The sequence below is a fragment of the Phytophthora infestans genome, genomic scaffold (assembly GCF_000142945.1).
Source record: "Phytophthora infestans T30-4 supercont1.1 genomic scaffold, whole genome shotgun sequence".
In the NCBI taxonomy this organism is placed as follows: Eukaryota; Oomycota; class Peronosporomycetes; order Peronosporales; family Peronosporaceae; genus Phytophthora; species Phytophthora infestans.
In genome coordinates, this window is record NW_003303758.1 from 3,955,077 (window position 1) to 3,979,102 (window position 24,026).

The following is a 24,026-nucleotide window of genomic DNA, read 5'->3' on the forward strand; positions in this document are numbered from 1 at the left end:
GTTCATTCTTACCAGGTCTTCCCGCCTTAATTACAGCAACAGAGTCAAACGAGCTTTTGTGCTTAACAGGCTTTAGTTTCACTTTAGTGTTGACCTCGTCGTCATCCGATTTCTCTTGACTGACGACTATGTAGTCATCGCGCCTCTCGATAGAAAAGACCGACAGCTCGACCGAGTTTTCGTCAAGCTCAAGCATTCGCGCAAACGCTCGCTCCGCCGTTAGATCGGGGTCGTGCATTTCTGCATCCCCTTCTCCTGCATCCAAAGAATAGTCCTGACCTCCTCTTAGTTCCTGTCCACGTGTACGCCGCTCCATTTTATCCACCAACGCCAGCCACTCCATCGCTTGTCGCCCTTGTTGCTTCGATGCGACATTCTCTTGGGCATTTCTCCCTCTGTCAACTGCCGTCTGCTTCTGTCCCTCCGCAATTGATCTATCGTGTTCTCTCTTCAGATCCAGCTCCTCGCTGTATTTCTTCGCCTCTTCCTCTCCTCTCATCGCCGTTGGGTGTTTCCGATTATGTCGAATCACCGTCACCACTGGCCGCTCCTTTGTCGGTGTCGTTGCGTGGCAATGTGTCCTCGTATGCTGGTACGACATTATGTCCTTCTCATGTGGCCTTGGAGTTTTAATCACCTCTTCAGGACTCTGCACCCTTCGCAGCCGCTCTATTTCCTCTCTGTCTTTCGCTCGTTGCATGGCCACCTCCTGCTCCCGTTTGGCCCGAGCACTGGCTTGTTGTCTCTGTTGACCACTCAAGAGCCTCAATCTCTCCATATTTTGCTGCACCTGTCTTTGTCTGGCCGTCCGCACTTGTTCCTCCTGCTCACGAGCATCTTCGGCCTCCATAGCTCGTTGTTTACCGGTAACCTGGCGGTTGTATTTCCACTTGTCTTTCTCTTCGTGGGCCTGTTCCATTAGCTCGAGCATCTTCAGGCGCGCGTTCCGCTGTGCTGTACCCATGTTCTGCAGCGAGTACTGATACCGCACATGAAGCTCCGTTAGCAGCTTCTGCTGCTCCATGTTCAATTGATTGTGGGCCCTTTTGCTCTTGCCGCGTTGCATTTTCTGTAAATTGTCCCGGTATCGTTGCGTCACTTGCTGCGCAAGACGCCGTTCCTGCTCGCGTACAGCCAAAAGACGGTGACGTCTACGCGCCGCCTCATCCTGACGTGAGTACAGCTCAATCTCACCCGAGCTCAGCGGAATCTGGCCCAGAGAGCGGTTGCGCCTTCGTCGGACAGGTGCAGCCATCGACGGTTGAAATTATAAAGTTTGACATTTGAATTTGAAGTTTAATGAAAATATTTGGGTTGTGGTTGTGATCATCAAAGCCAAACTTCAATGTGTAGCAAATTTCGGTACATTACATCATGTTCATGTTCTGTGTGTACTGTATGTACTCAAAAGTTTTCCGGTGGATTCCGGTGGAATCTCCACCGGAAAACTTCCACCGTGGAATCCACGGTGGATTGTATCCACGGTGATCCACTGGATATTCAATGATAGCCTGTCACTGACTCAAAAACGGCTCAGAATCTGAGCACAGATATACTTAAGTATGCCGGATACCAGTGAGCCGGGCTTGAGGTTTGTTGAAGTAGCCTCTAAACAGTTTGATTACCTTGACCTAGTCACTCCAAAATATTATAATGAGATTTTGGAGGTCCTGTTTAAGTCGGTATGACTGGCTTAAACTATACAGACACTAATGGCTGGTGTACAGCTATTGGTGGCTTCCTAATACTAATAAAGTACTCACTTCGTCTTTTGACGCCTACAAGTAACGTCTTCTTCCTCTCCCTACTTCTTCTCGACCTGTCATACGAGTTATAGGTAATGAGCCCAAGCCAAGCCTCAAGCGACGACTTCCCACGTCTCATCGGCGCCGAGAATTTCGACGTCTGGAAGACCCGTGTGTGCGCAGCACTAGATGGCAAGCACCTACTCGGCTACGTAAAGCAGCCCGACTACGACGGTGTGTCGGAAGACGAGAGTGAAGACAGTGGCAGCGAAATGTCTGATGCCAACGATGAACCGCATGCCAAAACTACCAAGAACGTCGAAATCGACTCCGACGCTGTGGACTACGACGAGAGCGACGACGAGCTCAAGCCGCCCTCGGACTCGGACGAAGACTCTGGAGCCAGCTCCGATACGTCAATCAAGAGGAGGAACCTCCCGGTAGTTCGACCATTTAGCCATCGCGAGGCTCGCCGTGCACGCAAACGCGCCAAGAAAGAGAAGAGCCAGCCTCTAAGCCAGCGCGAACGCCGTCGACAAGAAGCCAAGACCAAAGCCTTCTTGATGAAAACGATGGACAACATGCACGTGCGGCTCGTCAAGAATCTCACGACATCCTTCGAGATTTTCAGCTACATCTGCCAGAAGTACGAGGGAGCAGCCTTTCATGGTGATCCGTACTTCATTCAACACTACTTGATGGAGATCAAGTATGAGGGAGGCTCCGACTTAACTGAGTTCTTTCTCAAGCTTGAGAACGCGATGAAAGCCGCGTCAGAAGCCACCGAATCGGTGATGACCGAGGGACAGAAGTCTATCTATCTGTTCCACTCGATGCCCAAGTCGTGGAAGGACGATCTCCGCATCTGGAAGGGCCAGCGGAAGTAAATCCCGTATGAAGACCTCAAGCAGAGCATTGAAGGCAAGGTTCGCGATCTTCAAGCTCAAGAGCGCTACACCTTGGCCAAGGGCACACCAGAGTCCTCTGCAACCAAGGGTGAGAGAGCTCTAGTGGCTACCGGACCTCCTGTGTCACAAGCCCAAGGCCGTGACAGCGCCAATGTCTGTTCCTACTGTGATCGCCCACGCCACAACATTCGCCAATGCCGAGGCCTTCAAAAGGATTTGCGAGATGGACGAGTGAAGGCTGGGACAGTGCTACCTGCTAACTTCGCCTTCAAGGGTAACTCGAAACGCGATCACCCGTACCAGAACTCGAACAAAGGTGGCAATGGGCGACACGGCAAGAATAATAACAACCGCGACTTCAAGGGCAACAGCAGTAGGAGCAAGAACAAGCACGGAAATGGCGGCAAACAACGCGGTCAAGATCGCTACAAGGACCGCCCGCTTGAGTCAGACAATGACGATGACGACGACAGTGATTCTGGAAACAACCGCAAGGTAACTCGCCAAGGACGTCGTGACACCGGTCTCATCGCTGTTGCTACCACAGTCAATCTCTCGTTTAGCCTCACTGCTCAAGCCAAGATAGAACCCGAGCCCACCTGGACAATCGACTCTGGCTGCACTCGACACGTCACCCATGAGTCTCAGTGGTTTACCGACATCACCTCCAGTGGTGGATCCATTACGGTTGGTGGTAATAACCAAATCCCCATCGAAGGCATTGGACGGGTTGATCTGGAAGTCACTGACTCCAAGGGCACTATGCAGAAGCTTATCCTTCATGGCGTCCTGTATGCTCCCCAGCTCCAATTCAGTTTGCTTTCAATTCCAGCAGCTGTGAAGCACGACTTTCGCTTCAACTTTGACCGCAAACAGTGCTCTATGCAAACTGACCAGCGCTTCAAGATCAAAGCGCTCATGGCTACCAACACGGATCTGTATCAGTTCCAAGCCAAACCAGCGGCACCTCCAGCGGCTCTTATTGCCTCAGGTAAGCAACGTTCCTTTCTGCTCTTACATAAACGCCTTGGACACCCTAACGTTCGTGTCTTGAATGACCTATCTAGGAGTCAGGCCATACATGGACTCGATGGATCTATACCTCTAGGTCCAAAGACAGATTTCTTTTGTGTTGCCTGCACGTTAGCGAAGTCACACCGCTCCCCATTTTACTCTAATAGAGTTGTTAAACGTGCTACATCACCTTTGTCAAAAGTCCATTCAGATATCTGTGGTCCACTACCTGTGCCTAGCCTTACTGGTTGTCGCTACTTCTTGATCTTCATCGATGACTTTTCTCGATTCATGTTCACTTATGCAATTAAGAACCGTAGCGAGTTGTATGGCTGTTACGAAGACTTCAGGAAGAAAGCCCTGAATATTTTCAGACAAGATATATCTGTCATAGAGTACGCGTTCAGTGTTGAAGACAATGCAAACCAGGGTAACTTTGAGATTCAGCGGCTTCAAGCAGACAACGCTAAAGAGTACGAGAAGCTTGGCCGCATCATATTTAAAAAGTATGGAACTCACGCCCAGTTTACCAATGCATACACACCTCAGCAAAACGGAGTTGCAGAACGCCGCATGCGTACCATTATGGAGCGTGTCCGAGCCCTTCTACTTGACGGCAAGCTACCGAAGCAGTTATGGGCCGAGTGTGTCTGTCATGTGACCACTCTCATCAATATGACTCCTAGCTCCAAGACGGATGGACGAACCCCGTATGAGCTTTGGCACAACCGTATTCCATCCATGCAGTACATCAAAGTATTCGGATGCAGCGAATATGTCCACATCACGGAGCAATACCGAGACAAACTCGACGCTAGAGCCCGTTTGTGTATGTATCTTGGTGTGCCTGACCATAAGAAAGGATACCGTGTGATGGACATCAATACTCATGCAATTATCTACAGTCGTGATGTAGTCTTTAAAGAGGACGAATTTCCCTCTCTCACAGGCCTGACGTCTACTCCAGAGCCCACACAGTCCACGAATCGGCAGAAATCTACCGCTACACTTGCACCTGTACCTCTGCCACTTGCAACTGCTACTACAGTAGCACCGGAGCCTGAACATGTGTCAGAACCAGTGATCACACCGTCACCCACATCAGGCCCTGCAATGACAGCAGCGCCAGGCACAGTGAACCAACGTGTACTGCCCTCACTGAGGGAGGCTGTTGATCGAACAGCCATACATTATTCTTTTCGAACAGAGACGGACTCTGATCCTCCGCATCATTCGACTCCTAAGCGACCCCGCCTCTCTGCGGAAGCCATTGATATCTCTGAGGAAGCCAATGACGTAACCCTCAGCTCTGAGGAAGACATACACGAACAGGAGCAACGTCAGCATTTACTGTACACATTACTAGCTATTCGGTATGTGTCTGAGCCCACTACGTATCGGGGAGCAATGAAGTCTTCCCACGCTAACCAGTGGCGTAAAGCAGCTAAATCGGAATACAAGTCCCTCATGGACAATCACACTTGGGTGTTGGTATCCCCTCCTAAAGGAAGGAAGATTTTAAGTAGCCGATGGATCTTTGTAGTAAAGTATACCGGCACTGGCGAGATCGACCGCTTTAAAGCGCGTCTTGTGATCAAAGGATTTCTTCAGGAATATGGCATCGACTACAACGAGATATTCTCTTCTGTCATCAGGATGGAGGTACTTAGACTACTTCTTACTATTGCAGCTCTTCTCGACTTTGAAGTCCATCAAATGGATGTTAAGACAGCATTCCTTAATGGCTACTTGGAAGAGGAGATCTACATGGCTCAACCGGAAGGTTTCAAAATCCCGGGCAAGGAGCACCTAGTGTGTAAACTTCTTAAGAGCTTATATGAGCTTAAACAAGCGCCTCGTGTATGGTACCAAACCTTGTCTGCCTTCCTAGAGAATCTCGGGCTCCTGAAACTCATTAAAGATCGATGCGTATTTCGACGCACAGTTGCTGACATCATCTGTTACATTGCAGTGTACGTCGACGACTTACTGATCATTGCGCCTACACCAGCACTCGTCAGTGAGCTGAAATCAGCCTTGAAAAAGCGTTTCTCCATGTCAGATTTAGGGGAGGTGAAGTACTTACTCGGCTGGTCAATTCAACGTGACCGTAAAAACCGAACGATGTTTATCCACCAGCACAAGTACGCTACGAAGGTCATTGACCGCTTCAGCGACTACATTCCGTACCCTATTGCAACACCAGCAGAACGGAACGCTAAACTTTCCGTAAGCAGCCAGCCCAGCAGTGAGCAAGAGAAAGATGCGATGAAATCGATTCCGTATCGACAAGCTGTAGGTAGTGTCATGTATTTAATGGTAGGCACTCGACCCGATTTGGCATTCTACATACGAGAGGTCAGCCAATTTCTAGCGAATCCAGGTATGGATCACTGGAAAACAGTCGTCTTCTTCTGGGAGGCTCGACCGATATTACATCGGAAAACCTTGCCGATCAACTAATTGCCTACAGTGACTCTGACTACGCCAACTGCCCCGACTCGAGACGCTCCATTGGAGGATACGTGACAATGCTAGCTAGCGGTCCTATTTTATGGCTTTCGCGTAAGCATCATACTGTAGTTCTCTCTACAACAGAGGCAGAATATATCGCCCTGTGTCACTGCATGCAAGAGATGATATTCCTCAAACTTCTCCTCAACGAACTTGGCTTTGCTACAACGCAGGCTAACACAATATACGAGGATAATCAGAGCTGCATCAAAATCTGCTACAACCCCGAGCTTCACGGACGATCAAAACATATACACGTACGATACTGTTTCGTGCAAGAAAAAGTAGAGCGGCATGAATTCAACGTCACCTACTGCAATACGAAAGAGATGATAGCTGACATCTTCACTAAAGCTTTCGATAAGCGCCAGTTTAGAGAACTAAGGGCCAAGCTCAGGATGAAATGTCTGAAAGCAGGATCCGGCCACTCAGTTTAGAAATACCCTGATAATACACCCCCCCCCTCCAACGTGGCAAAGAGAGCTGGCGCAAGCTGCAGTGCTGTCCGCGGCGCCCGCTTCTTCTTCTCCTCATAAGAAGCGCTCTTTGCAGATCGGAAGGGCTCTGTGCCCACCGAAATAGCCTCTACCGATGCGAGGGAGCCTGCTTCGTAGCAGCGGCAAGTAGAGACGACATGTTGGGCTCCATCCTTGAGTTCCTACCAGGCGTGTCACTTAGCGTCCTCCTTCCCTAGCAGAAACTGCAGGGCAAAGTCAGATCGGCTAGCCTAAGCGACTTCCTGGCGGCGTTTCAAGGACTGAGGAAAAGTCCTTTAAGGAAAGTTTTACCTCTGTTATAACATAGAATTGTCAGTTTGATAAAATATGTTCAGAGGCAGGGAGGCTGTTGAAGTAGCCTCTAAACAGTTTGATTACCTTGACCTAGTCACTCTAAAATATTATAATGAGATCTAGGAGGTCCTGTTTAAGTCGGTATGACTGGCTTAAACTATACAGACACTAATGGCTGGTGTACAGCTATTGGTGGCTTCCTAATACTAATAAAGTACTCACTTCGTCTTTTGACGCCTACAAGTAACGTCTTCTTCCTCTCCCTACTTCTTCTCGACCTGTCATACGAGTTATAAGCAGGGTTGCTCAAAATATAATTTATATGGATTTCTTCGTGTAATGAGAATAAATACCTGCATGGTAGATCGGAAATCTGCAAATAAATAATTTATGGTGCAACTGTGGCAAATAAATATCTGCATCAAAACGTGATCGTATTACTAGATTAATGGGCTTGGGGGAAACATGCTCCTCGAGTGCTGGGAAGGCATCAGGGAAGCGTCGGACATGGCGAAGGCTGCGAGAGTTGGTAGTCTGGGCTATGTGCGAATTAAAAAGTGAGTTTGAGTCGGCGGCACAAGTTTGCAGACAGCTCAGAGCCAACGAAAATCTGGTGGCGGACAGCAAATTTCGTGTATAAATTCATAAAATCCAAAAAAAAATTTCAAATGGTGGCCAAACCATAAGTAAATTATTTCTCTAACGAAAAAAAAATATTTTCAGTAAATATATTTTTGAGGATCCCTGGTTGTCGATGCCATGCAAGCCATGCCATGTATGCATTAGAACTATTTATAGCTGGTCATTTTAAGAGTTCCTCTGCAGCTCAAAGGACGAGTTTTGATAATGGCTGCAGCTGCGGTCTACTGACATCCAGCAATGGACTCGCACTTTCGCTGAAAGGAGCTGCAGAACCGATGGAGACGTGTCTGGTCAAAATCTGGAACAAACTCAAGAACAAGACAACAAATCGGATGCGTAGCCAGATGGCGATCATCGAGTCCTTCATCGCTCGCATCGAGTCTCGATGCGAGCGATGAAGTTCGACGTTGGAAACACCACCATAATTATCCATACTACTTTGAGCTGTGGGGGGACGATGACGATGACGATGACGATTAGTTCTTCCAGGTTTGACATTCCGACGCTTCCCCTTTCGTTTTTAAAGATTATATTATAAAGCCGAATTCTAACATAGATTATTATAAAATACTCAGGCAAAAAATTGCGGAGCCTACCGGTAGCAATTTTACAGTAGTTGTGATTGATACTACAATTAAATGTGCAGGAAACTCCTTACAGAAGTGGAGTTTTTTCGGTGACAACCTTAACCTCTATAGGAGCATCCAACTGAGGCATACCGGCAACCCTGATCGAGCTAGCTGTCGCAGATTCTGCAGCCTGCTTCGAGCGACGACTTTTTACACGACGACGGGCACGATCCGCTAGCAGACGAAGACGCTTTTTTACAAAAGCCGAGCCAGTTCCTTTCACGACCTTGCGGTAACGAGCCTGCCAGTAGTCCACAATGTCGTGGACATACACGTCGCTCTCATCCTCAATCTCTTCCTGGATGAGCTCTTCGATCACATCTTCGATAGTCACGATGCCCTTAAATACGACACTTTGAGGGATTACTTCATCGGAGCGCCAACACCTCAATACCACGTCGACGTCTTTTGTGACCAGAGCAATATGAGAGCGGCCCTTTTGGAACTCGTTCAGAATCGCGTAGCACGATTCCTTCGGATTCACCAGGATCGGTTTACGCAGGATTAAGTCCCTAATCGGTCGACGATCATCCGGATCCAGCACGATTAGCTTCTTTACCAGCAACAGACCGACGATGTTGGATTTATGCTTCTCATACACGGGAATACGGCTGTGTCCAGAAGCCAGAACACTCGCCAACATGTCCGGACCTAGCTCTGTGTCCAACTCCAACATGTACACGTCTTCCATTGGGATCATAACCTCTGTTACGGTCTTCGAAGCAAGATCCAAAGCGCCGTGGATAATTGTAACTTCATCCACATGCAGACGAGTACCTTGTGCTGAGTCCTCGTACAGTGAGTGTGGGGTCAGCAATGGCTGCTTGTCCCTAATAGCCGACATGGTGGTGACGGTGTGCGAGTGCGTGGGGGTGTCTTCAAGCTGGTGCGATTGACGCAAATGGTCGACAAACGTTCGACGAGCAGCATCATTTTCGCGTTGCAATGTCACCAGCGCCTTGATCTCCTTGCGTTTGTATTGCGCCGGGTCGTGGTCATCTCCAAGCCACATGTCGAGCACCCGGCTGATCGGATAGCCGACAGGGAATGTGATCGCCATCAAGAGCTTCACAAAGGGACACAACATGGCAGCGATCCGCAGTTGATTAGGACCGGTAAACACCGCGGAAGGAATAATCTCACCGAAGAACAGCACGCACGTCACGGACAGTAAGATAGACACAGCCTCAGGCACCAGCTTGTTGAGGAAGATGGGGAGAGCTTCGTTGGCACTGGCGTTCACGATCAACAGCGTCACTAGTAGAAGGTGGTGCTTGGTCAAAACGGGCAGCACCTGTTTGGCGTACTTCTTCTCTTCCTCCGAGCCTTCCATCTCAAGGATGCGCATGTTGAGCATGTCCAGCGACAAGAGTCCCATCGTCAGACCTGCCATCATACCGGCGGCGCAGATCAGCAGCAGCGACATGGCCAGATACAGGTAGAAGGATGCGGGGTCGCACCATGGCGAGAAAAACTCGCACTCGTGCGTGGCGCCTAAGGCGATCGTCGGGGCGGTGGAGAGCGAGCCAATAGCCATATAAAGAAGCGACGTGTCCAGTGATTGGGAAGAACGGATAATGATGGACTGGCCACGAGGGGAGGGGCCAAGGGAGAGGTGAGTCTGCGGGCTCCGGTGGCCGTTTCGCGAATGTACATCAGAATACCGTGACAAAGTGATTGGTATGCTATTTCTACAGCTGTTTGGTGTGTATTTGACTTGGTGAAAGTAAGCTGTGCCACACTAATTAGTGTCACAAAAGCAAATGTTGATGGGTAAAAACTTTAACCCACATTGGCGACCTAGTATCCAATCCACATATGATATGGCAGAGGTTGCCTACGTCATCCTAGAATTGCCACAGCTTCCTGCTTGTTCTTGACAGCGCGGGTCTTGGATTTGGCACCTGCTTCTGTTGATGTTGCAGCGATAACGTCCATCGAAATGTCCGCTGAGTGGAAATATTGAAGAAGTAAGAATCAGAATTGCAAAAGAAAAATATCAGACGTATTATACCTGTGTTAAGCGCAGCGGTGGGGTCCGGGGGCATCGCTGCTGCGAGTGCATCCGCCTCCAGTTTTTCGATCTCTGCGAGTTCGCTGAGCACTGCGTCTTCGTCCTCGACGGTCAAGTTGCCACCAATGATCCTGCTAATTTCCTGTTGCCAGTTTACATGCATTGCCGTGAGACATAAACAACGCGTGCAAAAGTATCATCGTTGCTGATAAAGAGCCAAGAAACGTACGTTTGCCGTGACTTGCGCTTCTTCCGTCTCCAGCATCAGCTCTTCGACCGCTTCCACAGACATTTCCTGCAGCAATTCCCACCTTTCAGCAATCGCCTCATACACGGAAACTATCTAGCAACTCAAACCTGACGCTTCGAGAGCTCACCTTGTGTATGGCGTTCAAGATGGAGTTACCCGCCTTCAGACCCTCAAACACTTGCAGTTGCTGGGTCTCCCACTCCACTGTGTCCAGCATACCCAGCACTTGGATCAAATGTTCATCGGCCTGGTGCATCTGCTGCTCCTTGTATTTCTTCAGCTTTAGCGCCAGCTTTGCTCGGTCCTGCTCACAGAGCAATGGACAAGTGATTATTAGATTATGATGCCAGCATTCCGTCAGCCAGCAACACCACGCACCCTTTTACCGGCCTGTAGCAGTCGCTTGGCGCTGTCATGCAGTTGATTGGCCTCGATATCGAGTCGCGACTGATACTTCTTGAGCCGGTCGCGGGCGTTTTTAAGGTCAAGAATGGCCTTGTCCTTGGACGTGATCTGCGCGCGAACACCGCTGGCTCCAGCGCCGCTGTCAGCACCGCCGGTCGAGGACGCGTGCTGCTTGCTCTTGGAGTTCGAGCTGCCCATGCGTGTACAAAACAGCAGTGATGGAAAGAAGCTGATAAAGTGTTTGATTGGTAGAAAGCTCCATTTTATGCGTTATGATTGGGTGAAAATGGACAAATGATCATTACTGGGATTTGGCCACCTTGATGATGTGCGTCGGCATCAGAGACGACTACCGGTAGTCTTCTTGGACTTCGACCCCATAGCTTGAGCCACCTTTGAGTGGGTCGGACGGTCGAGCAGCTTTGTGATGAAATCTCCTGCTTCTATCACTTTGTCGAGATTCACGCCCGTCTGGATGCCAAGACCGTGTACCATGTACAGCACGTCCTCAGTCGCCACGTTTCCGGACGCTCCGCTGGCGTACGGACACCCGCCCAATCCAGCAGCAGAGCTGTCAACGACAGCGATGCCCTCCTGGAATCACATTATAGTTGTTTAACGTCATGGAGAGATTACATTTAACCTAGGGTTATTAGTTTACGGTCTTAACGCACCTGCAGCGCGATCAAGATGTTGGACAGCGCTTGCCCATACGTGTCGTGGAAGTGAACGGCTAGACGCTCAGCCGGAATGACCTGCTTGGTGGCTTGCAGCATCGCCAGCGTAGATGCTGGGCATAATCATAGCAATTATGGTTGGCTTCAAGGTGCCATCGATTCAAATAAGTAGATGACTTACCTGGATTCCCGACACCGATCGTATCGCCCAAAGACACTTCGTAACAGCCCATTTCGAGCATCTTTAGAGCAACAGTAGCGACAGCAGACGGATCTACAGGACCTTGATACGGACACCCCAGCACGCACGAAACATATCTGCATGCAGAGTCTAGGTTACTACAGCTGAAATTCCAACTCCCGCACACCAGGCAATCTCTTACCCACGAACACGGATTCCTAGTGAGTTCGCCTTCTCGCACACCGGGCGGAAGCGCTCCAGACTTTCTTCAATCGAACAATTAATGTTTTTCTGACTGAACGCCTCAGACGCTGCCCCGAAGATGGCAACCTCCTCCGCCCCAGCCGCCACAGCGCTGTCGAAACCCTACAGATGCATACGCGACACCGTCAACACAGCAAAACTACACTTCATAGCAGAGAGAATCATTACCTTGATATTTGGCGTCAGAACCGGGTACGAAACGCCCTGCTTCCGCGAGATTCCCTTCAGAACGTAGGCATTGTCGGCCATCTACGCACAACCACCTTGTTACACTACCCCGCACTACCGGTATCAACGAAGCACAACAGCCCCCACCTGCGGGACCCACTTGGGGGATACGAAGGACGTCGCCTCGATCGCAGACAGACCCGTTTCGGACAGCAAGTTGATAAACTTGACCTTGTCGTCCGTTGACACATTGGTCTTCTCGTTCTGCAGTCCGTCACGCGGCCCCACCTCCACGATTTTCACGAAGCTTGGATAGCCCGAGGCAGCTGCAACGCGCGTCGCAGACCCCATCGACCTCGTTACTACATGTAGTCTTGAGCGAACCGCCTCTATTACACGACGTCCACGCGCCCTCGGCACCTTCATGTCGGCGTCGGCGACAGGCGTCCAAACTGTGAATGAGGACGTCAAAACCCGAGCTTCAACCTGCCCAAATCTACAGGATCATTCAGCCCAAATTACGTAAAATTAGGCTTCGTACTTATCCGATTCTTATTTTGGGTTCAAGCGCTGGCGCCAGTCATTCGACAAGAGGCATACACAGGCCAAGTCACTTCAACGCCAGTATCAAAACGGCCGACGGTTGGCTCTGGGTTGACTCGACAATCACTCTTGATCAACATGGCCAGCGCGCTCGCGAGTCAGCTGCAGCGGCTTCGCGAGGCCGGCGCCGGTAGTAAGCGCCGTACCGACACATTCCTGTACGACCAGCGCGAGGCGGCGCGTCTGGACGACGAGACGGTGTACAATTTGGCGTGGAACGGGCTGCTGGAGCTCAAGCAGCTCGATGCGCGCTTCGAGGAGCTGGACGCGGACGCACAGGTGGCCAAGCTCTTCAGTCGCCAGCGTATCCACTTCCACCGTGCACAGAACCTTAAACAAGACGAACCGGAGCTCAACGCCGCGCTCGATAAGGTGCTGGACGCGCTCAGCGCTTACTTTCTACTAGGTGCGGCGCATAAAGTGATCGAATTCCTCGTCCGTCGGTATGAGGTGCATCGCTATAATGTGGACGCTGTCATGGCCATGATTGTGGCCTATCACGAGTCTTCGTGGTTTGTGCGTATGGTGCGTATTCTTCACATCCAGAACACCCGCTGGGAGTTCATGCTGGGCGTCAAGACCCAGGGCACGCCGCTGCTGCGTGCAGCTCTGGTACAGCGCGCTATTGACGAGGCCTCCGTCATCGAGTTTATCTTCAAGACTGCGACAAGAATCGGGGCCAGCAACCCGAAGCTCACGTCGCTCTACACACTCGTAGTGCTGCAGATTCTTGAACAGGGCAAAGTGAGCGAGCAGATGCTTCGCTGGCTGATTCCACAGCTACTTACAGCACTGAAAACCACAAGCTTCCCGGAATTGCAGTCCTCGGCGTACATGATCGTGACTAAAATGGCGTCTAAGGCCACACTGACAGCCAAAGTGGTGGACGCTCTAGTGAAGAATCTCGTCAAGTACGCGCAGTCCGGCGCTCAGCTCAACGCACTACTCTGCGTCATTTTTCTAGCACAGACTCAACCGTCGTTCCGCCTGTCCAGTAGTGCCGGTAAACACCTCGTGCAGATGGAGAACGCGGCGGATTTCCTGCGTGACGCTACGTTCAACTACGAGTCGGCTACGTTTGTGCAGCTGCTGACAGTCTTCTTGACGGAGCACATGAAATCCACAGACGACGACTACTTCCGTCTATTGACGACATTGATTGAGAGCGTTTCGGTGGTCGACGGATTTACAGACGATCTGGTTGAAACGATGGTTAAACAGGCTCAGGAAGAGGCATTTGCCACGGATAACGAACGTGTACATGCGATTTCACAGGCTCTCGTTGCTCTCAGCAAGAAGAATGCAACGAAAGTGGACGCGGTGGTTAACGGCATGTTGTCCAAGCAGACGAAGAAGTCCAAGGGCGACAAGAAACTCAACCAATTCCTCACTAAGACGTTCGAGAACGTCGCTAACTCGGCGCATTTTGTGCCTTCCAACACGGACGCGAACACCTCGTTGGCCCTCGCGCTGGACCACCCGACTGAGCACATCCGGTACCAGGCGTTGGTGTCGCTAGCAAAGATGAACGACGCGAATGCTACGGACAAGGACCAGGTGCTTACGAGCGGGGATGTATTGGTGCGTCGACTGCTGGACGACAGCAAACGCATCGCCAGCTTCATGGTGTCTAGCTCTCTTGGCGATCTAATGCTCAGCTTGAGCTCCAAGAAGAAGACGCTCGCTGCGATCGTACAGGCAGTTCGTAAGTGGACGTCGCGTGGAGACGCATCTGTCGTCGAGGCTATTGCTGATTTCGCTCTAAAGAACTTCCGCAAGGTGGCGGTGTCGTCGGACACAGACGACAATTTGCTGACGTTGTTTGTTTCTCTCGTGAGCACGAAGAAGACTGTCGTTCCGGTGGATACCGTGTGGACCTGGATCTCCTCGCTAGACCATCCGCTCGGTGCTGACGCTTCTAAGGTGTCGGTGAATGCTGTCGCTGATGTGGCTGAGCACTTTGGACAGACTCTTGCAGCTGACGTACCAGGGCTATTGCCGTACTGCTTGCGCTGGTCTCAGAAGACAGAATTCAACGAGGTTCCACTTACGGGCTTTCTAGTGGAAGTTCTGTCTGCAGCTCGGACGCACTTGGCATCGAACAAGCCCAAGTCAAAGAAGACAAAGGAGCAGCAGCTTTCGCTGGACCAGTCGTTCCGCTTTATTCTCAAGAAGGAATTCGTGTCGCTGTGCGAGGATGAGGTGTCGGAGGAGCAAGTTACACGCGCTGTGCACGTTGCTTCTAAGCTGGCCGAGGTCGCGTACGACGTGTTTGCTGTGTCTCGTGATGAGTTTGATGGATGCGTCGCGACTTTGCTGCAGTCTCCGACCCCCGTATTTATTCGTATTCAAGAATGTTTGCTGGAGCTGTTCCACGCAGACCTGGAGACTCAACTGCTACCGACGATGGCCCGCATTGTCACGAATCCTGCCCCTGCTAACGACCTTCTGAAGGTCCTGACCAAGACACGCTCACTCGATATCATCTCGGCGGTTCTTGAAGGTTATTCGTACATGGAGTCTGATGACGAACTCCGCCAGCTCGTCCACGCTGTCCCGGTGGTGATTGTGGCGCTCTCGGATATTAGCAAGGCTGTGCGCCAAGCTGCTGTTTCGTGTCTGGACCGATGGGCTGTGTCGTGTGGTGACGCCGTGTGCTCATCCAAGTCTACTGACCTGAAGACGCTCCAGAAGGCGTCAACGTTCTTCCTGCAGGCCAAGCAGGATATGCTGATGGATGCCAACTCGGTAGTGGCACTTTGTGGCACGTACAGAGCCCAGGGAGGCAGCTCGGCTTTCCACCAATTACTCATAGACTTCGTGTCGTCTGCAAGTAGCGATGAGTTGTGCATTGCGGTGAAGCTTCTTGAGTTGCTGGCACCTGTCAAGGAAACGAACTTCTGGCTGCAATCTGTAGACTTTTTCCAGCAAGCGCTCGTGGGGTGCTCGGCGTCTGGCGCGGAGGACGCGACTGAGAAGTTGCTGACAGGCTTCCTTGCGCATTACTTGGACGCGGACGTTGCTGTTACAACGACGAAGCAAGGCAAGCGTGTAGTTCCTAAGGAGTTCGTGGACGTCTTGGTTGCTGTGTTGCGCTCTGAACAGGAGGTTGTTACGCACCTGCAGAAGCTCCAGCTCTTCGTTGCTGCGAGCCTATCGGCTGAGTTCTACAACGCTTTGGATGACGTTTCTCGTCATGTTCTCGTGGACAAACTGCTTCGTTTGCTGATGGTAGCGGAGGAAGCTCTCGCTTCCAAGCTGATTCCGTGCCTGAACGCGTTGCCAATCAGCTACAACATCTTCGTGCGACTGCTGGAGGAGCAATCGGGTTTCAAGGTGGAGTTTTCCGAACTGAGTTGCATTCTTGAAGTGCTGGCGATTAAGGTCGACAGCGATTCGAGCTACGAGGAAGCCGACGCTGATATCAGCAAGCTACTGACGGCTCTATGCGACGTGTTGGCGTTGTTCTGCGATCCCAAGCACGAACATGTTGTGTCGGAATACATTTTGCAAGTGCTTTTCAGCTGCTTGCGTCGTGTCTGCGAAGTCAGTTCCTCCTCTTCGAAGAAAGCGAATGGCCGTGCTGTCAAGGCTACGGATCACTCGGTGACGGTAAAGCCCGAGCTTTTGGTGAAGCACACGCTCACGTGTCTAGGCCGTACTTCATCTCCTCAGACGCGAAACGAGGCGTTGCTGTTCATTAGTTCGCTGGTGAACTTACACCCGGCCAGTGTGCTGACGTCGCTGGACAAGATCCTGAGCTTCGTGAGTGCCGGTTCGATTCGTCACGAGGATGAGTATTCTTTTCACGTGCTGGAGACGATCATCAAGGCGGTGGTGCCTCATATCGTCGCAGCCAAGAAGCACAACTCGGACGCGTTGATCACACCGCAGCGGTTCATTGGTCTGTTTGTGGACGCGTTCAACCAGATCCCCAAGAGCAAGCGAGAAGCTCTGTTCGAAGTGGTGGTGGGCTCTCTCGGAAGTGATCTTCTGCCGTATTGTGCTGTGGCGCTACTGCAACAAGCTGCGGTGGAGAAGGACAGGGACGAACAGCGTGAACGTATTCAGTTTGCACACAGCTTGTGCTTCAGCTTTGATTGCACTGAGCAAGTGTCGTCGCTCGTGATGGTTTTGCGTATGGCGCGTGACTTGCTTCCTCACGTGGTGGAAGAGGCCGATACCGACACGGACGAGATGGACGAAGATGACGACGACGTGGAGTACGAGCGATTCGTGCTGGCCGAGCGATTGGCGCAATCGAACGCGCTGTCTCGTCAACTGAACTCGTTCCTTGTCAAGTTTGTGGCTGCGCATCTGCGAGCTCGTGAGTTGCACCACAAGATTTTGAGCTATGAGAGTGCACGCGAGGAGATGGACGAGGAAGAGGGCGACGCCTTGCAGCAGAACTATCTGATGCTGGCTCAACTGGACTTGCTCTACTTCCGTCGCGTGGCTCGGGAACAGTCTCTGCATGATGACGAGAGCGGCTTCTGGACGTCGCTGGCTACCGACTCCATGGAAATTCTCGGCGCTCTGCAGCAGCTTCTGTCCACACCTGGCTTCGTGGCAGTTATTAGCGAATTGCTGCACCACGACAACAGTTTGGTGCGGAAGAAGGCGATGCAGCTCTTCAACGAGCGTCTACAAGACGAGCGGGACTCTCTCTCTTCGGGTGAAGCCTTGCTGTTCATTGACATGCTGGACGAGCTGGACGCGATCCTCCAGAACCCGGAAGGCTCGGAGAACAGCGTCAACATCCAGACTGCGCTGCTCAGCGTCGACATCTTAGCTCGCAACTTCGCTGCAGACCACACGAAACGTTTCCAGCAGATTCTGCCGACTATCGTCAAGTACGTGGATCAAGACGTGGTCAACTCTTCTCCCATGACGCTGCACTTGTTCGGCTGTGCGTTCGTGTGTCTGTCCTCGATCTGTCGTGCGGTGGGGCCCGTGGTGTTCCCTCTTCTACCAAAGTTCTTCCCGAGACTACTGAGCGGAATCGAGTACTGCTCGTCGACGAATGGAGTCAGTGGTACCAAGGCGGTGCTGCAGTGTCTGCTGTCTGCTCTCGAAGTGTTCACGGACAAGATTCCGCAGTTCCTGGGGCCGTATCTGCCTGCTGTGATCCGCGCGCTCCTGACGCCGTCGCTGCTCTCGTCTGCGCCAGCAAATGCCGAAGTGTTGATGTCCGTGGACTGCTGTTTCTTGAACTTGTGCAACCACGTGGAGCTGCGTCAGCTTCTCCCCACGCTCTTCGGAGCATATGAGCACGTCTTGACGCTCCAGAGCGACACGAGCGTGACGCGCTTGTTCTCGGTTGTGGGAACTGTCGTGAACGACTTGGACTCGTCGGCTATCCGCAAGCACCTGCCTTCGTTCGCTCGCTTCTTCGTCACAGCGTTGGATGCTCGTCGTGTTCATGCGTCTAAGCTCCAAGACGTGGAGGAAGTGGAGGAACAAGTGCTGGAGTGTCTTGTCCAGTTTGTCTTGAAACTGAGCGAGAAGCAGCTCAAGCCGCTGTTCTTGAAGCTTGCGGAGTGGGCGCAGACACGCGTTGGTTCTTGTGGAAAGGCTGGTGACATCGCACGTCGCATTTCTTTCTCCAAGCTGGTTGTCAAGCTGTCGGAGCGTCTGCGAGGCATCTTCGTGCCGTACTACGCACACGTGTTGGAGTTCTTTACGTCGGCACTTGGGGAGAGTCGTAAGGTGCTGATGCACAAGCCACCGCGATCTACAGAAGACAGCGACAGCGATGACGACGACTTCTTCGCTGATGAGGACGAGCCGCCGGTCAAAAAGGCGAAGTTGGGTGCTTCGGCCACGACGGATGTGAAGGCCGAGCGGGAGCGGAATACGCTGCTGTTGACCACCGTGGTGCGCGCGCTGGACGGCTGCTTCGTGCACGATAACGACGGCTTTATGGAGAAGGACCGGTTCGACGTGGTGCTGACGCCGCTGGTAAATGTGCTGGACGTGCTGCAATACGACGCGTCGATGCGCGAGTTCGTGTTGGAGACTGTGGCTCCGTGTCTGGCGAACTTGGCGTGGGCTGCCAAGAGCGATCTGCTGTGGAAGCCGCTGCACTACGCGGTGCTGATGAAGTCGCGTGGAGACAACGCGTTGGTGCGTCTCGCGGCGCTGGTGACGGTGGAGAAGTGCTACCAGGTGATTGGAGACGAGTTCCTGGCCATGTTACCTGAGAGCATCCCGTTCCTGGCGGAGCTTATGGAGGACACGAACGACGAAGTGGAGAAGACGTGTCACCGTGTGATCAAGCAGATCGAGGACATCTCGGGCGAGTCCTTGGACCAGTACCTCACGACCTAGAGCTAGGTGATAGATAGAATAGCCAACACACTATGTAGACCCTCGCCTCGCCTCGCACCGCTTCCCGTCATCTCCTAAGGTCTGTCGTCACAGCGAGGACGTTTTCTTGCATTTTCATAAGTCGTAATAAGATGTAGATGATACACTTGGGTCCGTGCTGGTTGTGGCTTTGACTGCTTCTTTTCCCTCGCGATACAATGGGCATTTTTCAATCCCTAGGTAACCTATCCGTTAATTATTTATATGCTATCTACTGTAGAGTGCTATTCCAACATCTAAAGCTCTGTACCCGCTAACGTCGTCTTAACTTCGGCCGTTGCAGTCTATTGGAACTCGGCCGAAGATAACAGATATTGGTAGCGCTCAGTATACACTTAAACTAACTATGGGAGAGTAAACGTACCCCCGCTAACTTCGTCTGCAAAATTCATTGGTTAAAATAGAACAGACCACTGGCGAATTCTCGGAGGGGCAAGTAAGCGTCGGAGTCCGCGAGGACGGCTTAAACGAGTGCGTGGTGAGTTCGTTTGGACGACGTACAACTAGATGCGCTGCGGGGGGTATGTGCTACTCCATCTACTCTTTCTCTGCGATCCCTCTGTTGGCTAATTAATTGCTTGTGGTGTGTTGATGTATTAGAGCTCCTCCAAGCGCAAGACCACGTCTGCTTAAGCACCAAGGTGCCTACATCGTCCACTGCCGAACCTGGTTTATCCCCGGGAAGCCTTGTGTATTTTGCAGTCGGAAGAGCTGCCCAGTCGGAAGAGCTGCCACAGAGCCGCCACAAAGACACCATCGGTCCATGAGACCCTACCACTTTTCTCAACGGATGCACGCCAAGCTGCATTACGCTTGCAGGCCATTGGAGCGCAGGTACATACGCTAATACTGTCGGTTTGCTGAGTGTGATGCTAACTACTGTCTGTCGTCTTTACTTTTGCGCTAGAATGAAGGGCGCAGTTATGTTGTGGATGGTAGAGCCTCGCGATCAAAGCGAATGCATGCCGCAATTAGTCTTTGAGGCGCATTATGACAGTATGAACTTGGCGAGGGCAACCGCTGAGGTATGGCTGTCTCGGCAGAAATCTAAATTGGCCTTTATTCTAATCTTTCTGTTTAATCAATTTTTTTCTGTGGTCTTCAGCTTTTTAGTCATATCTACTCTGTAGTCACGACGCTGAAAAGCGGATGCGCGACAACGAGCGGAAGGCAGCCCGTTGACCATCAGTTAGTTCGCTCCAGGCTTTGACAATTCCTGTAAGTTTACCAGACCTACGTCGTTTGCATTTCCCTCGTTCTACTTTGTCAGTTTTGCTCAAGCCTGTCACTAACAATGTCTCGCATTGACTAGCCATGGTTACCATAGCAGACATCCACTGCATCCTTTCCGACTCGTGAACTGGCGCTGGGATAGGTGGTATACTAGACAAATCAGCAACGTACGCCACAATTTCGACAGCACGCTAGCAGTCCTTGTGACTTCTGTTGCCACGGGATTTGGAAAGAAAACCGAGACCCTCCACGAAATACTGCACCAAGAAGTCGGACAGACGCTTGCCCCTCAAGCTGGATAAGCTGTGTGGCCACGTTTGTTCTACCATTGGAGGACGCAGTTCCAGTGTTGAGGCTGCATTTGGTGGCTGGGTTTGCTCCGCCACGTTGCCGGTACTGCACACAGCGCACACGGTGTGCTCCATGCGAGGCATGTGATCTAACCTATCTAATATTTGATGCATCATGTTTTTCAGACTTTCATATGCAGCAACAAGTTCTTGATGCCCAAGTAATAACCTCTCAAGCGTATCCCCAAAGGTATGAACTCCAACAAATTGTTCCGCTTGTTCTTCCATCGTGAGACTGCTTTTAATACTTTCTACTGGAAGCGAGAGGATGTTATCAGTAACAAACCGCTTCCGGATCTTGCTACCCCAGTCCAGCAGCTCCTCCTGACACGAATGCAGCTGTGGTAACGCGGCGTGTACACTCTGCATTTTCTGGTGAACAATGTGCTGTGGGGAAATTGCTAGCGTGTCTCGGTAATACATTAAAAGCGTCGCGGTAAGACAGTCAGCAAAACCCTTCGGGGAAATCTTTGCAAAATGGAGAAGCCGTAAAGAGTCAGCAAATTGGCTAACTCTGGTGTATGTTTGATGTGATTCCATCTCGAAACAGGCTAGCGAGGGTGGATGACCAGCTTGCTTGGTATCTATCCAGCCGCCCAGCACTTTAGCAACATTTTGGTCTGCAGCAGTGGTAGGTGATATGTATTCGAGAAGAGTTGCAAATCCATCCATTGACCACAATCCTCTGTGGGCTAGATCCGACAAGTTCACGCTGGCGTTTGAGCTGGCGTACGCCGCACCACCTCGTCGTGTTGAATGCGACTGGAGATTTCTCGTAAGTGTCAACGTGTGATCATACTTGTACATGGATTTCAATAACCTGTTGATGTACGCAGCCACATGCGCTTCCGTCGTAGTCGTTAATACTTGTGAGAACACCCTTGGCGAGGCGTTATACGGATTGGCAATTAGCTGAGATGCCAAAGCATGGAAAGGGTCAATACTCCAGCATATAGGAGAACAGAAAATCGAAATACTTTGTTGTTGTCGAACTTTTATGCTGCAGAACGAAAACTCAATTAATAGGAACAGAAGAAATAGTACTAGCTAACTCTTACCGTGTGACGTCGATGAGAACAAAGTTCCTATTCCAGTGTAAGTCTGAGAAGTGAATGGTGCCAATATCCGAGCTGCGTCCAATTGCTAGCCATTGATTGTTAAGCAGAGTTCTGTCTAGTAGCGCTTCGACATCATTGCGAAGAAAGAGAGTTGTAGAGATGGAACGTAAGTCGTCTAGTGTCATAGGAGGAGCCTGTTGCTTCAGCTTTTTTCCAGTCGAAATGGAAAGCATGAGATATTGTTTTTGAAGATGACGACGACATCGTCGGTACCACTCCGGATCGTTGCGGAAAAGCTCTGTGCCAGTCGTCTCTTCCAGCTGACGCTGAGATAGCTCATCGACGTCTGCCAATGGATGTCAGGATCATTAAACAAAAAAGATAAAAACTTACCAAACATTTCTTTTGTCACATGAGCTGCTGTTAGCGTAGCTAGCTTCAGAGTCTTGTCTACATGTCTGGTCAAGAAGGCATTGAACTTCGCCCTTGCGGACGCATCTTGCTTCTTGGAAGAGGGGCCAAGCTCACTCTCCATCAAGTCCACAATCGATTCCACGTTGGTATCGCCTGCCATCTCCAAAAGCTTTTCCCCGACTGGTCACAGTAAGGTGACGTTACTTGAATGTTGCGCTAAGGTAGCTTTGATTATCTTCGTCAGACGAAGTTAAGTAAATACCCTACTTTATTGAGCTATTCCTCTTGTATTTTTGAGACGTTGAAAGTACTGTCATACAATATTACACTTAGCTTATGCAGTACATGTAGTTGAGTAGGGTCAGTTTTAGAAAATCTGAACTGCTTCAACATAATAATAGAACCAGTACAACAGTAGTACTAACAACGTAGTAGTATCACAGCACTTCGTTCCCGTTTTTTACGAAAAAATTGAACATAATAATATTAAAATTCTACTAAAAACCTGCTATTTTTACAGAGTTTTCGTCTCCAAGAAATGTACTACGTGACATACTTCTATAACTGATGGACTTCGTAGTACTACGTTGTGTAGTATTTTAGTACTAACACTTGGAGAAGAAGCAATTCTATTGAAGCACAAATTCAAATTTCAGATTAAACAACGCATTATAAACGAGTACTGTTGGCGGCCTCACTGTGTAACTTATTTCTACATTACACACCGGCGTATCCGAAGAGCGTTAGACTAGAAACCATGATGAACATACCAGCAAACATGCCCACAGCAACAATGTGCTCCTTGCCCTTAGCGAACTTGTATGACGTAGGGATCAGCTCCTTCACACAAATGCACACCATGATTCCACACACGATTCCAAACAGGATACCCTCCGAGACGGGGTCCATGCCGTCACCAATCGCCAACCACGCGATGACTCCGCCAACAGGCTCAGCTGCAGCAGAGATAGCACACCACATAATTCCACGCCAGCGAGAACCAGTGGCGAAGTATATGGGGGCAGCAACAGCGATGCCTTCGGGGATGTTGTGCAGACCAATACCAACAGCGAGGGAGAATCCGACAGAAGAGTTCTGGATGGCGCCAACATAGGTAGCAATACCCTCCGGCAGGTTGTGGATACCAATGGCAAGAGCGCTAAGCACACCCATGCGCTGCAGGGCCTTCTTGGCATTCTCGTCCATCTTGAAGTATTGGGTGGTAGGCTCGGCACAGGTTTGCGGACCGGCCTCCAAGTTGGGAGTCGAGAATTTGTTCGACTGTTTGTTACTTTCAAACTCGCGCATGGACTCACGAACATCTTGAAGGTTTTCAATCTCCGTCATCTCATGTTCTGGCGAAATCTTGTGGACAATGATATCAATGAAGTAGATGAGCAAGATGCCGACGGCGAAGCATGCGGTTGCCGAGAGCCATCCATGGCCTGTTGCCGTCTCCTCCGTCATGTCATCGGTCTTTAGCCCTTCCGTTAGCAGATGCACTGATTCACCAAAGATTTCTACCAACGAGATGAACAGCATCACGCCGGATGAAATGCTTAGCGCAACGGCCAAACTCAATGGGTTGGCCAAGTATACGAGACGCTTGCTAAAGACGACCATTCCTCCAAGAATCGTGGCAGCGCCAGCAGCGATGTTAAGCGCGAAGGCCACCGAGACATTGTGACCTGTTTCAACCATGGGTCAGCGGAAGTTTTACGGGGTCGGAGGTGATTTCGATAATGGTTGGGGACGGCCAACGAGTCGCTGACACGACATACAGAATTTTACCACACC

The 24,026-nt window shown here is 50.8% G+C and overlaps 4 protein-coding genes across 4 annotated transcripts; 1 reads left to right on the top strand and 3 right to left on the bottom strand.

The window, feature by feature from the left end:
• Positions 1-8,268: 8,268 nt before the first annotated feature.
• PITG_00746 (uncharacterized protein) lies at positions 8,269-9,780 on the bottom strand (the record flags this gene model as incomplete). The annotated part of the gene is made up of 1 exon (XM_002909271.1): positions 8,269-9,780. One exon carries the CDS (start codon positions 9,778-9,780, stop codon positions 8,269-8,271), a length of 1,512 nt encoding a protein of 503 aa, XP_002909317.1.
• Positions 9,781-10,085: 305 nt separating this feature from the next.
• PITG_00747 (hydroxymethylglutaryl-CoA lyase, mitochondrial precursor) lies at positions 10,086-12,650 on the bottom strand (the record flags this gene model as incomplete). Its single annotated transcript, XM_002909272.1, has 12 exons — positions 10,086-10,192; positions 10,258-10,399; positions 10,487-10,552; positions 10,635-10,811; positions 10,886-11,141; positions 11,218-11,261; positions 11,306-11,506; positions 11,587-11,702; positions 11,771-11,907; positions 11,973-12,136; positions 12,203-12,283; positions 12,350-12,650. The coding sequence occupies 12 exons, from the start codon at positions 12,551-12,553 to the stop codon at positions 10,086-10,088; spliced, it is 1,695 nt and encodes a 564-aa protein (XP_002909318.1).
• Positions 12,651-12,883: 233 nt separating this feature from the next.
• Positions 12,884-19,172, top strand: PITG_00748 (uncharacterized protein; the record flags this gene model as incomplete). Its single annotated transcript, XM_002909273.1, has 2 exons — positions 12,884-14,125; positions 14,177-19,172. 2 exons carry the CDS (start codon positions 12,884-12,886, stop codon positions 19,133-19,135), a joined length of 6,201 nt encoding a protein of 2,066 aa, XP_002909319.1.
• Positions 19,173-22,946: 3,774 nt separating this feature from the next.
• PITG_00750 (Zinc (Zn2)-Iron (Fe2) Permease (ZIP) Family) lies at positions 22,947-23,930 on the bottom strand (the record flags this gene model as incomplete). The annotated part of the gene is made up of 1 exon (XM_002909274.1): positions 22,947-23,930. One exon carries the CDS (start codon positions 23,928-23,930, stop codon positions 22,947-22,949), a length of 984 nt encoding a protein of 327 aa, XP_002909320.1.
• Between the last annotated feature and the right edge of the window lie 96 nt (positions 23,931-24,026).